This window comes from Acinonyx jubatus, chromosome D2, assembly GCF_027475565.1.
Source record: "Acinonyx jubatus isolate Ajub_Pintada_27869175 chromosome D2, VMU_Ajub_asm_v1.0, whole genome shotgun sequence".
Lineage (NCBI taxonomy): Eukaryota > Metazoa > Chordata > Mammalia > Carnivora > Felidae > Acinonyx > Acinonyx jubatus.
The window spans coordinates 51,305,164-51,321,006 of NC_069393.1; the positions used below are offsets into that span (position 1 = coordinate 51,305,164).

General features: G+C 40.7%; 1 protein-coding gene across 5 annotated transcripts in view; it reads right to left on the reverse strand.

The window, feature by feature from the left end:
- Positions 1–401: 401 nt before the first annotated feature.
- The window catches only part of IDE (insulin degrading enzyme), a 176,265-nt gene continuing 160,823 nt past the window's right edge, over positions 402–15,843 (reverse strand). For all 5 annotated transcript variants that reach the window (XM_053207528.1, XM_027062630.2, XM_027062629.2 and 2 more), the window contains 8 exons: positions 13,772–13,863; positions 12,643–12,754; positions 9,650–9,817; positions 7,992–8,264; positions 6,878–6,939; positions 4,182–4,254; positions 3,393–3,460; positions 402–2,720 (listed from right to left, as the gene is read on the reverse strand). In XM_053207528.1, the coding sequence (XP_053063503.1) occupies positions 2,625–2,720; positions 3,393–3,460; positions 4,182–4,254; positions 6,878–6,939; positions 7,992–8,264; positions 9,650–9,817; positions 12,643–12,754; positions 13,772–13,863 (944 nt within the window). In that variant the 3' untranslated portion in view covers positions 402–2,624. The remainder of the gene's footprint in view (positions 2,721–3,392; positions 3,461–4,181; positions 4,255–6,877; positions 6,940–7,991; positions 8,265–9,649; positions 9,818–12,642; positions 12,755–13,771; positions 13,864–15,843) is intronic.

Sequence of the window (15,843 nt, forward strand, 5' to 3'; positions counted from 1 at the left end):
GATAACTGGCTAGCCTGCTGCTGGAGATGTGACAAGAAGACGAAACACTAGCTGTAGAGGAAATATTTTGCTTTTCTACCCTTTTTACTCTTTTCCCTGTAAAGCAAAGGACAAATCTTTCTGGGTTTGGGGTCAGTGACAATATGCACAGCAATGAACTCAGCCTCTCACACCAAGATTCCTTTGACAAAAGCGATCCACGCTTATGAGTGTGCAATTGACCCATTTATTTGACTAAATCACTGTCACCCAGATGCACTCAAAAGATTTTTTTTCAAAAAACTAATTCATTGCTTTCTGCCTTAGGAATACCGAAAGCAAAAAATGTTGTCAAATCAGGATGCTGAGAGGTAGGCTAGACACTAAAATTGTAAAAATAACACAAATGCAAACTCCAGAGGTTCAATTCAGGCAATTTATTGTAAACAGGATTACCCTAGCACTCCACCATACTGGCTGTGTCACATGCTCTCTCTTCCACATCAACTAGTTGAAAAGAAGACTTTTTTTTTTTTAAAGTCACAAGTAACTAATAACTTAGTTTGTTTTCCACAAATCTCATTTGCTAGGCACTGAGAAAACGCAGTATCCGGGGTAGTCTGTTACTGCTCATGGATTGCAGCCTGGACCCATTTCAGTGAATCCATTAGTATGCCTGAGTGATCCAACAGTAGCTCTAGATCCAATTTGGACACCAGACAATGCCGGAACACACTGAACCCCAATCATAGGTTCCTGGAAGACTACATGAGATTCTGTTCAGATTTCTTCATGTGACTTTCTCATAAAAATGACAGTTACATTTCACCCATTTTTTAAAAAAGAGCTAAAAATTACTCAATAGCACATAATTTCCCACAGAGAAGGTAGGTGGCTTATTTACTCTTACAGTGGTGGATTTAAACACTCAGGGCTAATTGTAGATCCCTCTTGTTTATTTTTGCAGTTTGATGAAAAGCTGCATAGTCTACAAATGCATAAAACCAGAAGGAAGCGATGACTCACGCACCTTCTGATGGACAAAGACAGGCTTCATCACAAGGAAGCTCCTGAAGGTAGGGATAAAAAGACAGTTACAGCACCACATTTATCTGACAGTAGAAATGGAGCCCTGCTTTTGAAAGCAGCCTCCACAGTTGTGATTATATCATTCTTGCCCCAAATGTAGATTATTTGGAAAATGGCAAAAGTGAAAACTTAAGATGTTGTAAGACATGACTCTACAGAAAAAAGTCCTGGCAAATCAACTCCTAGCGAGGTAAAATGTCATTTGAAAATGCCATTCTTTACTTTGCCTGAGTTAGTGAACAGGGCCACTTACGGGGTACCAGTGCCTGTATGTGGAAGTATATTCACAATTTCTCTTGAAGCAACTTTTAACAACAGTAAATATTTCAAAACAGCTGTTAAATCTACAGTAACAATTTCATCTAAAATAGTATCTCATGAAAAAAATATTTTTTAAAAGTCCACTCCAGTCGTTATCTGTGTTTGTTATGTTTATATTTATATATTCAAAAAATAACTTAACACTTAAGGCAATATTAGACTGGTAGCAAAAAGGGATTTGAGAGTCTTCTGGAGATCACACTATTTAAGAATCAAGGCTTTATTTTTAATACCTTCAAAAAGGTGGCTTGGTACTTGTCTTTTAAATTCATAATAGGGCAAATATTTTAGTTCATATACTGATTGCAATATCATGGTAGTAAAAAGTTACAAGTGTTTAGAGTAGCTGATGTTGGAAAAGCATGTCACACACTCAGTGGGATCTGAAGTTGACCCTATGTATTAAATAAATACAACAAATGTTGTTGAGGGGAAAAGGTAAAACTGAGGGAACACTGCAAACCGACTATGAACAAGAATGTCAATATAATTCAATCAGAAAGAAACAAATCACAGTAATCCTGAGAAATTCCGTTTGGGACAAAACTGATGTAGGGTAAGTCTATTTCTAGCATTGTAAATAAGTAGGGCGTTCTAGGGTTTTCCAGCATTTTACTAGTTTGAATAAAAAACATGTTCAAATTTTATAAAAAGATTAAAACCATGCCTTATATAATCAGCAATTTCACTAATAAAAGAAAATCATTTTGCTTTTTTCATTATCTGCCAAATGTTAATGTTCTCCATTGATTTACATGAAACCACCAAGTAGAAAGCAAATTTGAGAATCAGTTTTTAAAAAGGTATTACCTTTCTAAAGGTTTTAAAGCCTTTTCTGTCAACCTAGGAGGCTTTTAGAAAAACACAACCAAAAACTAACATATTTTCTTCTGACAAGTGACTATTTTACAGAATATGGAAGGAAGATTCTATAGGAATATCATTCATCATTTTAAGTACTGTTATATAAGGGAAATTTCTCTCAGTAATGAAAAGAAAAATTTTAAAATATTTAAGAGGCATGTATTTAAAAAATATTCTACATCTATAAGATTCTGTCATTTAATTACTTTGGATTTTTAATATTCTACATAATGACATTTGACAACATCTTTTTTTTCTGTTTGTCTGTCTGATAGTGAACCAGAAACTATGAAAGTGGCCAAGGTTGTTTCCCTGGCCCCAGGAAGACCCAGGGATGCATCCACTTGCACTCTCCCACCCTTGGGGAATCTTCAGAGTTTTGCAGCCATGAAGTTAATATGTGGTTTCACAAGGGGAAACAGTGGCAAACCACGCTTGAACTCAGTCATGTTCTGAATCACTTCAGGCTGCAAAGAAGAAAAAGGTTTCTCTCAGTGTTTATGGCCTAAAAAAGCAGACGGAATAAGACATCAACTTTTTTTTTTTTTCCTTTACATACACACTCGTTTCTACCCCACATATTATGATCTGATCTTCCTGGATCATCAGGGCCAGAGGGTCTATGCAAACCTATGGGGAATGTCCCCAGTGGGACCCAGGACCAGAAAGAAGATCCCTGGCCCTTCTCTGGGCACACAAGGGCTGGGACGCCAGAGCTGGCACACACCAAGACCTCAGCAGAACGGCAGAGGCTGACGTGCCCACTCAGCAAGGGCCTGGTCACACTGCCAGTAAATGCCAACCTCTCCAGAGGATTAAAGACATGCAGGCACTGGGGAAAGGGCAAGGTACAGGCGTGGCTGGAGAGGACTCGCTGCAGAGTAACATAACTGCTCAAACTAGAAGCAAAAGCAAACCAGGTCAGAGGCTGAGTCTTTCCGTAGATGACAAAGGCGCCCCCCGCTCTCCTCCCCTGGGAGCTGTCAGATGGCGACCTCACATTTAGGGAGGAATATAAAGTAGAGGCTCAAACACGTGGTGACCTGATACTTCTAGTCTTACGTGTCCTGCTGAACAAGCTCCTTCTATGTGGGAAGTCCTCTAACCATGCAATCTAAAATGACATTTGCATGTCTTACTTGTGGCAAGGCTGGTGCTTGTGACAAATTTATATCATTTTGACATGGGAACTCTCCAACGACAGGACCTGTGAGAAAATGAAAGGTTTACTTCTTACCTAATAAATACTGGCATACAAGAGCAATTGAAAACAACAACAACAACAACAACAACAACAACAAACTGAAACCGGACTCAGCTCATTAAGAAACTGTACCAGGCCCATGTCCTCCCAGGCTGCCTGCTCCCCAAGACCTTGACTGCTGGCTCTACGTCTTATCCAGACTCTCCCCAACGATGGCTCATCACGTTACCGTGGCTATGAAGCCTCGCCCACAGCAACTTTAGTGCCCACGTCTGCACTCACTGGTCTCTGAGGCTCTGACCACCAGGAAGGATCCAGTAAAACAACCCAGAAGGCCAGGTGAGATATGACTGTGGAGTAAATCTTGGCCATTCAGAGATAGAAGATGGAAAGACTGAGCGAATGAACTATTTGCTCTTCCTCCTCACATGCAGTGGTTCCACACAGCTTCTCTGAAGACGTCCTACCAGCAACTAGCTGTGTTTTCTTGTAAAGCCAGGGCCAGGATGGCATTGTGCCACCTAACGCTGGCTGTTTCCTTCACTGCCTCATTTCCCTTTTCCCCATATTTTTGCTTTGATAGATAGAGTAGACCCTGTCTCCAGTTGGTCCCCTTCTCTACCTATTTACTTTCTGGTGCTCTTTAAGGGATGTGTCTATGGCAAGGGACAGCCATCGTGTGCCCAAAAACATACTTTACAAAAAGTCCATATTCAATACTTACAGGAATCCATTTCCCTGGCAAGAACATGGACGGATACTTTATGTCTCCTTGGGGCATCTACTGCCAACATTTCCTAGGAAGAAAGAACAGCAAGGTCACCCTTCTGCCCCACTAAGGAACCTAAAATGAAGTACTCTTTTACCACTATGAAGAATCAGCTCTCACATAGCCAGAAACAGAAAAGATGTTTCCCCTCACTTAGAGTATTTCATTTAAACTCTACGAAAATTAGGTTAGGTAGGTAAGAATTACTATTAGCCCCATTTTACAAATGATAAAATGGAGTCCAAGGATATTATGTGATGCATTCAAACTCCTACAGTTAAGAGGTAGCTGGGATGGGATTAAAAACCTAGCCTAATACTCATCGAGGTGTGATGCAGGGCCACATCCAGTGATCGCTAATGACTACAGAGGCGAAGGCCTGAGCTCAGTCAAGGGACAAGCACAATGCCTGCTCCTCTAGAACCTTCTTAGATTATTTTTTTTTATTAAAAAAATTTTTATTTTTTTTATATTTGAGAGACAGAGCGTACGTGCAAGTAGGAGAGGGGCAGAGAGATGGGAGTCAGAATCTGAAGCAGGCTCCAGGCTCTGAGCTGTGAATACAGAGCCCAACGAGGGGCTCAAACTCATGAGCAGTGAGATCATGACCTGAGAGCCGCAGTCGGACACCTAACAGACTGAGCCACCGAGGTGTCCCACACCTTCTTAGATTCTGCACCAGGGCACTTCTATGGATCTTCATTTAACAGAAGAGAAAGGAAGCTAACATTTATTGAGTCCTGTCTTGCGTCAGGCACTCTCCTGCATTAGCTCACTTGACCCTCTATAAGCTAAGTGTTGTGAGGATCCTGTTTTAGAGATACGGAACTCTGAGACACAGGGAAGTATGATGACTTGCTCAAGTCACGTAGTTCACAGTGATGGCATCAGAAAGCAAGGCCTGCTTTTTCTCTCTCTGCTCCAGCAGGCTGCTCTGAAGGAGTTCCCTAGGTCATACCATGAATATCAGGAGTGGTGAGTTGGCAGATCCCATGGAAATGTGTCTCTCGACCTTTTCCTTAATGCTAGACCATTATCTGTCTTTTCCAAAGGGAAAACACAAGGTGTGATGAAACTTCCCCTGGTCATACCCTCAGAGGGAGAGATCATTAGCAAAGCCAAATCAGGTCAATAATGGTTTATGGAGCAGTTATTACAAGCCTGGTCCTGTGCAGCCGCGATGGAAATCCTGATGAGGTTGGACAACAAACCTGACCATGGCTCCCTCCAGCTGGCAGGACAGCCCAGATTCTCCCATAGGCCTGCCCTGGCCTCTCCAGCCCCTTTCAGGAGCTCAGCACAGGTCCGCCTCCAGTAATATATAGCAGCTCATCTGAGATTGTCTGTCTTATTGAGTAAAAAGTTTGCTTCCAAAGGTCTATTCAGGATCCCTTTTCACCCAAGCCTTCATTGCCCTCTTATCAACCTTTATCAGTAGAAGAGTGTAACACCTTCTTCAGTTTCAGACTATTCTCAATTTCCTGAACAATTCTGGACAATCTCCATCTTTTTAAACACAAACCAGCCAATAAGCAAAGTGCATTTTTCTTGCAAGCTATATTCTAAGGAACACTGGAGTCCCAGGAAACACTTAATAGGTATTCTGTGGGGGAAAAACAAACAGGTCCATGATGAATCTCTTTAGGGAGTTTTGTTAATCAAAATTAAATGCTGGGCTAAAGAAATCTTTAGTATGGGGCTTCTTAGAACTTTTAAATGTTAACATGCTCTGTAATTCTCCAAAAACAGGAATAAAGAGTGTAGTCTTTCCCACACTTACATGGTCATGAAACCCTTTTTTGTATGTGTCCCTACTAATATCTTGTAGAAAACTAGTGTACCATGGAATATAGCAAGGGAAATGATGTTCTAGACTTAGTTTAAGCTTGGTAACAAAACTCTCATTTTTAAGACAAAATCGACTCAGTCTTATAACTATTCTTACAAATTCAATAATCAGGTACTACTTGTAATTCCAATGAATAATAGACGTTGTGGAGGGAAAGAAAAAATCTTCACTGCTTCTGGAAACCCTAGAGTAAGTTATATCAGGACATCACTCTTTTTAAACACCCACAACTAAGAATGCCTTAAAATGAATCCCTCAGAAACCAAAAAGAGCTAATATGATCACCCTTTCTTGCAAGCAACTGAGAACAGATACCTAACCTCACAAAGCAAATAGTCTTAAGCAATAAATAAACACAACTAAAACTTATAATATCAATGAGGAAAACATTAAAGTATTCTGATTAAAACATGTAAAAACTGAGGCTGAGAATTACTAATGAAGAGACCACAGTAATGGAGACCATTTATTAAATTCTGCTAAGTGCCAATCACTTTATGCACCTCATTTCAATTAATACTCCTACTAATCTCTATTTTGTAAGTGAGGAAACTGAGACTTAGAAGCTTAAGCCCCCTGGCTGAGGTCACAGGGCTATCTCGCCAGCGATGAGCCCTGGGTCTGCATTCAGAAGCCACACATGCTCCCACTGCTGCCTCACATGTAAAAGAACCTTTGGAGAAGGTGACCTGACTAAGGCTGCAGCTCTAAGCAGGGCACTAAGTTCAAAGCAGTAACAAACCACACAGCATATATAATATTTGCTTATGAGTCAAAATCTAAACATACAAATTCAACTTACCTTGTAGAATTTGATGATATCTTCCTTGGTAAGTGTCTTTAAATATGCAACTTCTGTGTTATCTGAAAAAGCAATCAAACAATAATTTACTAATATTTCCATCTTAAGTAGCCCAGAATACTACATTAAATGACAATACATTTCACTCCAATGTTCTTAGGTCTCTGTATTTTTAAGTGATCATCTGTTCTTGCAAGTAGTCAGGGAATAAATATCAAGTAAGGAGTAAGAAGATAGCCTGGCTCTCTACTTCTGAACTACTGGATCTTTAGGCTAGTTGTGTCAATTTTTCTGAGCCTCTGTTTCCTCCTCCGGAAATTGGGGATAATAACTACTTAATGGGTCTGTAGTGAGCACTAAGGAAAATGATGAATGACAGTAACACGATGCTGCACTTACGGCAAATGTTCAATAGATGGTCAGTACAATTACCATTAACAGTGACTCCAACTGCTAAAAAAATTACAGGTAAGAAAACCGAGGCCCTCAAAAAGGTGTCTTGGCCAAAGATCTTCAGGCTGTTGGTGTCAGAATGAGAACACAACTCAACCCCCCCCCCCCCGAACCCCCAACTTCTGGTGTGGCTTAGCGCTCTGCATTGTTGATTTCTGCTCTAGAAGAAACGCCAAGGAAGTCAGTAAGCAGGAGACTTCAGGAAGCACAGCTGTCCCCAGTGTAAAAGCCCCGACACATTTTTGGTAATCCCTACAGGCATCTGTTTGAAGCCCTGTGCCTCCAGGGCAGCACTTATCTCTGCAAATTTTCCTTTTTCTTTTTTCGGTGTTATGGGAAATAGATAACCGCAAGCCTGTGCTCAGAGCCTCAGGGGCATACTGACTAAACACAAAAAGTGAAATTAGATTTATTCTTACTGTATTATTATGAGATACAGGAAGATCCAGCTCCAATTTTGGAGAAGAAAAAAAGATAAAGTTTCTAATAAAAACTGCTCTTATGTTAAAGCGATGGTTCTTTAGAAGTATGACACTCCACACCACCAAATTAGTAACCGGAACATCACCTACAAAACAACCACCGTTTTGTAGAATAGCCTTGGTGACCTCAAATGTTACACTTATATGCCATAAATGTTGGGGCCCTAATTGTGCCTTACCTCTGTCGAAATTGTATTGCTGGGAGATGATTTCCCCCCAATATTTAGCACACTCTGCGGACAGTTTCTTTGGTTTGTCTAGTCGACGAATTGCTAATGCTTGAATGTGTTTTTGAAAAGCCTCTTCTGTCATGTCCTCTATGGACTTCTCCATGGTGATTAAGAAAGCTTCCACTCGGCTTTCTAGGTAGTGAGGAGGCTTTTCTGACTGGATGATGAATCGTAAGCCCTGTATGCCGTTGGCTCGACGAGGCCCGCTGAAGACGATATAGCCTGAAACACAAACACCGGCCAGTCAGGACCCTGGCGTTTGAGACTCCGGTCACTTTTAATCCTTCAAAACTTATCCTGTCAGAGCAATAAAATCTACTTTTGGGCTCTATGTTATTCACCTCTGAAGAAACATAAACAATTAGGATATCATAAATTCCTAAGGGTAGAGCAAAAGGGCTCTCTGAAGAATAGTTAGAAAGTTGGGAGAGAATTCTTTCTCTTGGGGGGGGGGGGTGGGAAGGAAAAAATCTTATTCATCACTCAATCTCCCATCCCATAACTCCTCACTGTCTGCTGGTTAATCATCTTCTCTCTGTGTGAAAGTTATTCCCATCCCTAGTATAAAATGAACTCATTTTCATCCTCTAACCATTGTTCCAGCTCTGTTCCCTTTCATATCCAAGTTCCTTATGTGAATTCATTCCTGGACCAACTGCATTCAGACTAAAAACCTCTGAAGACCAACAGAAGGTCACGTTTCCATTGTCATCTTGTGAGCTCACGCATTACCACCCTTTGACATCTTTCCTAAACTGAGCTCGTGGCTTGCCTCCTTCAGCTGCTCTGTCCTGAACCACATCCTCAGACCTGTGGAGCCTTGGGGTCCCACCCCACTTCTGAGGAAGTCACTATCTTCGGCATGACCTTTAGAATCTGAAGACTCTCAGTAATATTTGTCACACTGCACTGTAACTATTCCTTTATAGGTCTGCCCTCCTGATTAGACCGTGAGCTCCTTGAAGGGAAGGACCATCTCTAACTTATCCATTTCCATGTCCAGCATCTACCGTGGTGGTTACTTAAAAAATGAAAATACTTGGAAAGACTCACCCAAATCCTTTTTCATTGGTTCCTCCCAGTCATTGCTGGGGTTTCTTTATTTTCTCATTGATTAAACCTGCCAGGACCTCGAGAACTTTTAACAGTGCCTAAAACTGTGCCAGAAACACTTTCTCAACAAACACTTACTGAGTACCTTCTATGGGACCAGGCTTGGGATACAAAGATGATTAAGAGATAATACCTGCCCTCTGGGAACCCAAAGTTTCCCAAATCTAAGCTTCTCTGGATGGCTTGCTTCCCATCTTGCCACCCCTAATAAATAGTCTGTCCTAAGCATCTTCCCTTACCCAAAATGTCTTCTTTATGACATGTACATTCTGTAAACACACTGTCTTCGCCTTAAGAACTGCTTTAATGTCCATGACATGTTAAGTGCTTATCTTTTAGAAGTGGATTCCCCACAAACAAGGTTTTCACAAGCCTTTGTCAATACAGCAAGCCTGCACCACCATGCAAGAGGACTATCCACGTGGAGCATATTTTCTGAGGACAACGGTTGCTCAAGGTCTATGGTACTGGGCCAGTCCCCACCTCCCTCTCACCCAGCTGCTCCTTGGTGCGCAGGGTGTTGAAACAAGGCTCAGAGATGATCTGACAGAAGAGCTCTAGAAACATATTCTCTGAGGTGCTCTGCATGTCTGTCTGATAGTATATCTCGATGCCACAGTTATTGTGAACTTCATTCCTCTGCTGATACACAAACCATCCTCCTAGGAAGTTTCAAAAAGAGAAAAAAAACTTATTTAGGGTTTAACAAAGTCAATGTTTTATCTGGCTTTTTAAAGCTGTCCAATTTAGTTAGTGTTTTTCAGCAATTCCAAACTGCAATTAAATTATTAAGAATGCGAAATTCTGTTAACTTACCTAAGGGAATCCTAATGCAACAATCTAAACTTGGCAGGCCCTCAATAAACATTTACTGAATTCAAAGGGCAAAGAACTTACAAAAGACCCATTTTATAGCTAAGTATTAATGCTAAGATCCAAAGTTAATACAATGTACAAGTTAGTATATATACTACATCAGAATCAGCTAATACATATAAGAACCTTAATGGCACCACCACTTATGTTTCAATACCATACAAAACCGTTTTTTAAATTACTAGTTGTGTCTTTATTATCTTGCATTTTCATTTAGCATTTTATTCTGAACACCGTTTACCAACACCCACACTAAAGGTCATTTCACAAATTTACACACGTGTTCAACACTTAGAGGTAACTTAGTCTAACACCTCACTTTAGAGATGAAGAAGCTAAGCACCTGAGAAGGGGGTGACTTGTCTAAGGACACCAAATTGGAATGGTGAAGACTCAAGACTAAAACTCAGATGTGTTGATCAAATATCTCATCAGAGTTACGACCAGATGATCATGCTTTATGATTTGATAACTTCACTTCATGAGGAATAAATGTGACCAAGCATATATTGTGTTTAGTATTTAGTGTAAGACTCACAAATAAGGGTTTCTCAGAATAGTAATGATGTGTTTGTTCACCCTCATAGATGATAATTTAGACATCAACTGCGAAGGGAGGTAGACAAGTCTGGAGTCGTATTTCACCTATATTTTTTTCTGAGGAGATAAATCTGACCAACAGTCAAACTTTCTAATCATATACTGGCAGCACTATGTTATTTCTTATCAGAAGAGGAAGGGGAATACGGTCTATAAAGCTACTGCAACTGCCCCCTCCCAACTTCTAGCTTTTTCATGTCTATCCCCAAATGTCTCCTTCACAATGCCTAAACATTGTCTTTTTAAACTGTAAATATTGTCTCATGGAGAGTTAAGTGAAGGACTGTGTGAGACATTCACATCTGGCTTAGAATGATTTCCTAACACCTAACATTTGGAGAATGGGATGTGAATGGAGGTTTTTTTTCTTTTTTTAATTTTTACTTAATTTATTTTCTAAAATTCACATCCAAGTTAGTTAGCATATAGTGCAACAATGATTTCAGGAGTAGATTCCTTAATGCCCCTTACCCATTTAGCCCGTCCCCCTTCCCACAACCCCTCCAGTAACCCTCTGTTTGTTTTCCATATTTAAAGAGTCTCTTATTGAACAGAGTTATTTTTGAGCACGGGACAATTTGTGAGGCACTTGGAAGGCAAAAGAGGTAAGGCCCTAAGAGAGGAGAGAGGAAGCAGGAAGTGTAATAAAAAGAGGTGTGAAAGGCGCCTGGGTGGCGCATCAGTTAAGCATCCTACTCCTGATTTTGGCTCAGGTCATGACCTCACAGTTGGTGAGTTCGAGCCCTGCAGAGGGCTCTGTACTGACAGTGCAGAGCCTGCCTGAGATTCTCATTCTCTCTCTCTCTCTCTCTCTCTCTCCCTCCCTCCCTCCTTCTGTCCCTCCCCTGCTCATGCTCTCTCTCTCTCAAAATGAATAAAAAAAAAAAAAAAAAACTTAAAAAAAAGTAGGAAAGACAGATTTCACTTTGAAATTCTGTCTCTGGACTGGCCTCACTTTGCCCAACGCCCAAGTGCTATGGTTTCTGAATGGCAGATTCTGACTGTGCTTCTCTTCCATGCTGTGGTGAGAGAGGAACAAACTAGCAGAAGTTTGAAATGAAACGTTACCAGGTCTGTGATGACTGGCTGTGAAGAAGAGAGCTGTGCTCAAGGTATGTTTGAGCATTCAACAACAATATTCTGAGGTAACACCATGCTCAAGCACCTTTAACAGCTTCTCAAAGGAACCAGACACAGCCCCAACCTTAACAAATGTACAGTCTAACAATGGAGATGGAGAGGGACAGACGTCCATAAGGGAGAGAGTGAAGGAAAGGGAGCACTATTTCAGGAGGATACATAGTGGTAGTGGGGGCACAGACCACGCATGTGTGGGGAACAGCCAGCAATCAAGTTTAGCTACAAACAAAAACAAAAGAACACACACAAAAAAACAATGCTTTTCATCCCAAGTCTAATTTACTACCCACTACATAATTTTGAACAATAACTGAAAACAATGCTTAATCAAAAGAAACCATGGTTAATACAAAGGCAATCCAACACTGCAAACTCCAATATATTAATTATTATCCATTATTTTATGCTAATTCCTTATAAAATATGCATGTCACAAATACATGCTGTTATTTGCACCTGTGAGTTTCCTAAAACTATTTCTGCCAAAGACTCCTATGGACTTCCCATCAGTATTATGATTCTAGTTTCCAATTTCCATAAACAGATTTTATTTCATGCTTCAGAGTCAACATCTCTTTAGCTTTGTAATTTTTCTTACCTCCTAACTCTTCTACATCCAATTACCAGTCAATTCTAATGTCATTCTCATCAAAATAATCACCTACCTCCAATTTCACCTTTTTGACCTTCCTACAGAAAAATTTTTGGCAGAATTACCTACCTTTAACCATACTTATATAAACAGTAAAGGATCCCAGTAGATCTTTACTGTAAAATTGTGTTCTCATCCAGGTGACTTCAACCCACCTATAACCACCCATAACATTATGTCAAAGTAGTCCATTACCAAAGTTACAACATTCCAACTTACTGTCAGGAAGCTGAACTTCTCTATACCGAACCAGCTGACTTGGAAGGAGAGGTTTCGTATGAGCATGTTCAATAAGGGTGTCTTCAACCATCTGCATGATTCCTAGTGCAGCCTGTGGAAAAGGACACGGAATAGCACCATACAAAACCACAAATGTATCTTGTTTGTGAAAATAAAAATAGCATATTGGATGGTGGCCAATGCAGCGTGAAAACAACACACTTGTGAAATAAGCTAGTTTATCATAAAGATGGATTCTTAAACCCTAAACACATTTGATCTTATTCAAATGGAAAAAACTGAATTCGTCAATTGGCAATACACTTGGTATGGGAGAGGTGGAGAAAGAGAGACCAAGACCAGCATCAACAATGATCTTGATGCTGTGGGAAAAGGTACTGCCAAAGTTGGAGAGGCACTGGGGATGGAAAGTTGGTCCCAAGTAACTGACCCTGACCACAGATACTTGGGGTTGCAGCAAAGCAAAGGAAGTGAGTATAGGCTTTTTAATAAATAAAACTGACTTTAGTGAAAAATCCTGTCTCTGCCAGTTACTAGCATCTGACCTTGGGCATACTGTTTTGGAGGCAGGATAGCAGAGTAGCAGAGAAGTGTGGGGTCTTGAGAGAGGCTGCAGAGTTCCAGAATGGGAATTCTAGAGAGTCTTCTATGGGCTACACATTTGGCATGCACCATTTCACTTCATCTTTAAACTCTAATGTACAGATAAGGAAACTGAGTACTGAGAGGTTAACACCTTTTCAGAAGAATAAGCAGCTAGTTTGTGGCAGAGTCAGGATTTAAACCCAGGCTGATTCTACACCACGTGCTCTTATCCACTTCACAGTCCTGCTGTCCTGCACAGAGTAGGGATAATTATTTCCATTTCCTCCTGTGACTGCACAAGGCAGGTGAGAGCAGAGCAGGCAATCATGAAAATAGGTCCATAGTTAACCACCATCATTCTCTTCCCTTATACCCTCTCCTGTTTTCCTCCACAGAGCAGAGAAGGTTGAGTCAACACTAACGTGCTTATAATCACACTGCGGTGGTGAATACTCTGAAGCCAGGGTAAAAAAAAATCTCTTACACTGCTCCATAAAAGACCACTAAACCCTCAACCACCCACCTGCTTTGTTATGTTTCCATGGAGAAGGGCTTCAATGTGCAGCCGTGACAGGAGCTGAGGTATGAAGGCCTTAAGGCGAGGAAGGGTGACATCTGTAGAGGTGTAAAAAATAGTGAGCTCTCCCTATGAGGCTAAAACAAACAACACTCTGAGCTAATTTAATACTTACAGAACAGTTAGAAAAACAGTACAGAGAGTTCTGATATACCTTTTTACCGTTTCCCTTAATGTTAGTATCTCTCATAACCACCATATAGTGATCAAAACTAAGAAATTAGCACTGCTTTAATACTATTAACTAATGCAGTCTTTATTTGATTTCAGTTTCTCCTAATACTCTTTTTCTGTTCCACAATATAATCCATGATTCCACTTTGCATTTAGTTATGTGTCCTCAGTGCCTATGTTTCCTCTAGTCTGTGCCAGTTCCTGTCTTTCCTTATCTTTTAAGATCTTAAGATTTCAAAAACAACATTTTTAAATTTTTATTTATTTTTATTTTTGAGAGACAGAAAGAGAGGGAGCATGAGCAGAGGAGGTGCGGCGGGGGGGTGGGGGGGGTGGGGACAGAGGATCTGAAGCAGGCTCTGCGCAGACAGCACAGAACCCACTGCAGGGCTTGAACTCACAAACCATGAGATCATGACCTGAGCTGAGTGCCCCTATAATCTTAAGATTTTTGAAGAATACTGTTCAATTACTTTACAGAGTGCCATTTGAGTTTTTCCAGTGTTTTTCCGTGACTAAACTAAGCTTAACTACCCAACTACTAGGAAGAATACCACAGAGGTAATGTGCCCTTATCAATGCATCACATCAGCAGTACATGATGTTGATATGCTGTCGTACTAGTGAACACTAATCATGTGGTTAAGGTGGTCTGCCAGATGTGTTTACTGTAAAAGGACTATTTTCATCTTTCAGTTATAACAGAGTAACTCATGTATGTTCTACAAGCAATTAGGTAATGCACTTGCCCATCAATGCCTATTTTCCCCACTGTAATAATAAATATTTATTTTCAGGGAAATATACTTTGAGACTATACACATATCCTGTTTTCCCTTACTCATTAATTTTAGCACCCAACAGTGCATATTGCCTGTATCAATTATGGTATCACAATACTGATTTTCTACTCCCCTCATTCCTTTTACATGTACTGATTCAATTCTTTAATAAGAAAGAGCTGTTCCTTCTCCACTAGGACATCATACTAATAACTGCTGCAATGGCTGCTAAAAATAGAGACTGAAATTCAAAGAGAGACACAGGAAGGGAATTAACAAGTGGTTACTCTGGGTGTATCATTTCATACATGTTATCTTATAAAGTATGTACTACTTATCCCTGTTTTAAAGGTGAGAAAACTGAAGTGAAGAACATTGAAATTTCTTGCCCAAAGGCATCATGCTAGTACGTTGTACAGCTGCATTTGACCAGTGGTCTAATTCTAAAGTGCATACTTGTTCTCCAGACCCCTTGACCACTCTCTGCAGACCTCGGCCACAACACTTACTCTCTCTGCCTACACTGAAATGAGCTGAACACATTTATGCTTTGCCACTAGACTGTAACTCCTTGATCCAAGAAACCCCATCTAATTGATCATTTTTTATCTCAAGCCCCTGAGGTCTAGGGCCTGGTGTGTAGCAGGCAGTCAGTAAAAGCTGCTGGACCCACTGAACTCTGAGGTTCCTGCTACTCTGGCACCTGGAGAGTCGACGGAGTGTCAATGAATGTCTCCACATTAAGCCACATTGGGGGTACTGAATCACCGTAAGAGTATACATGTTCCAAAACAGAATGATGGCTTATTTGAGCAGAGACTGTCAACCAAAACAGTGCTTTCTCTTTATATAAAAAAAATTTTTAATGTCTTATTTTATCTTTGAGACAGAGAGAGAGCATGAATGGGGGAGGGGCAGAGAGACAGGGAGACACAGAATCCAAAGCAGGCTCCAGGCCCTGAGCTGTCAGCACAGAGGCTGATGAGGGACTTGAAGCCACAAACTGTCAGATCATGACCTGAGCCGAAGTCGGACACTTAACCCACTTAGCCACCCAGGCGC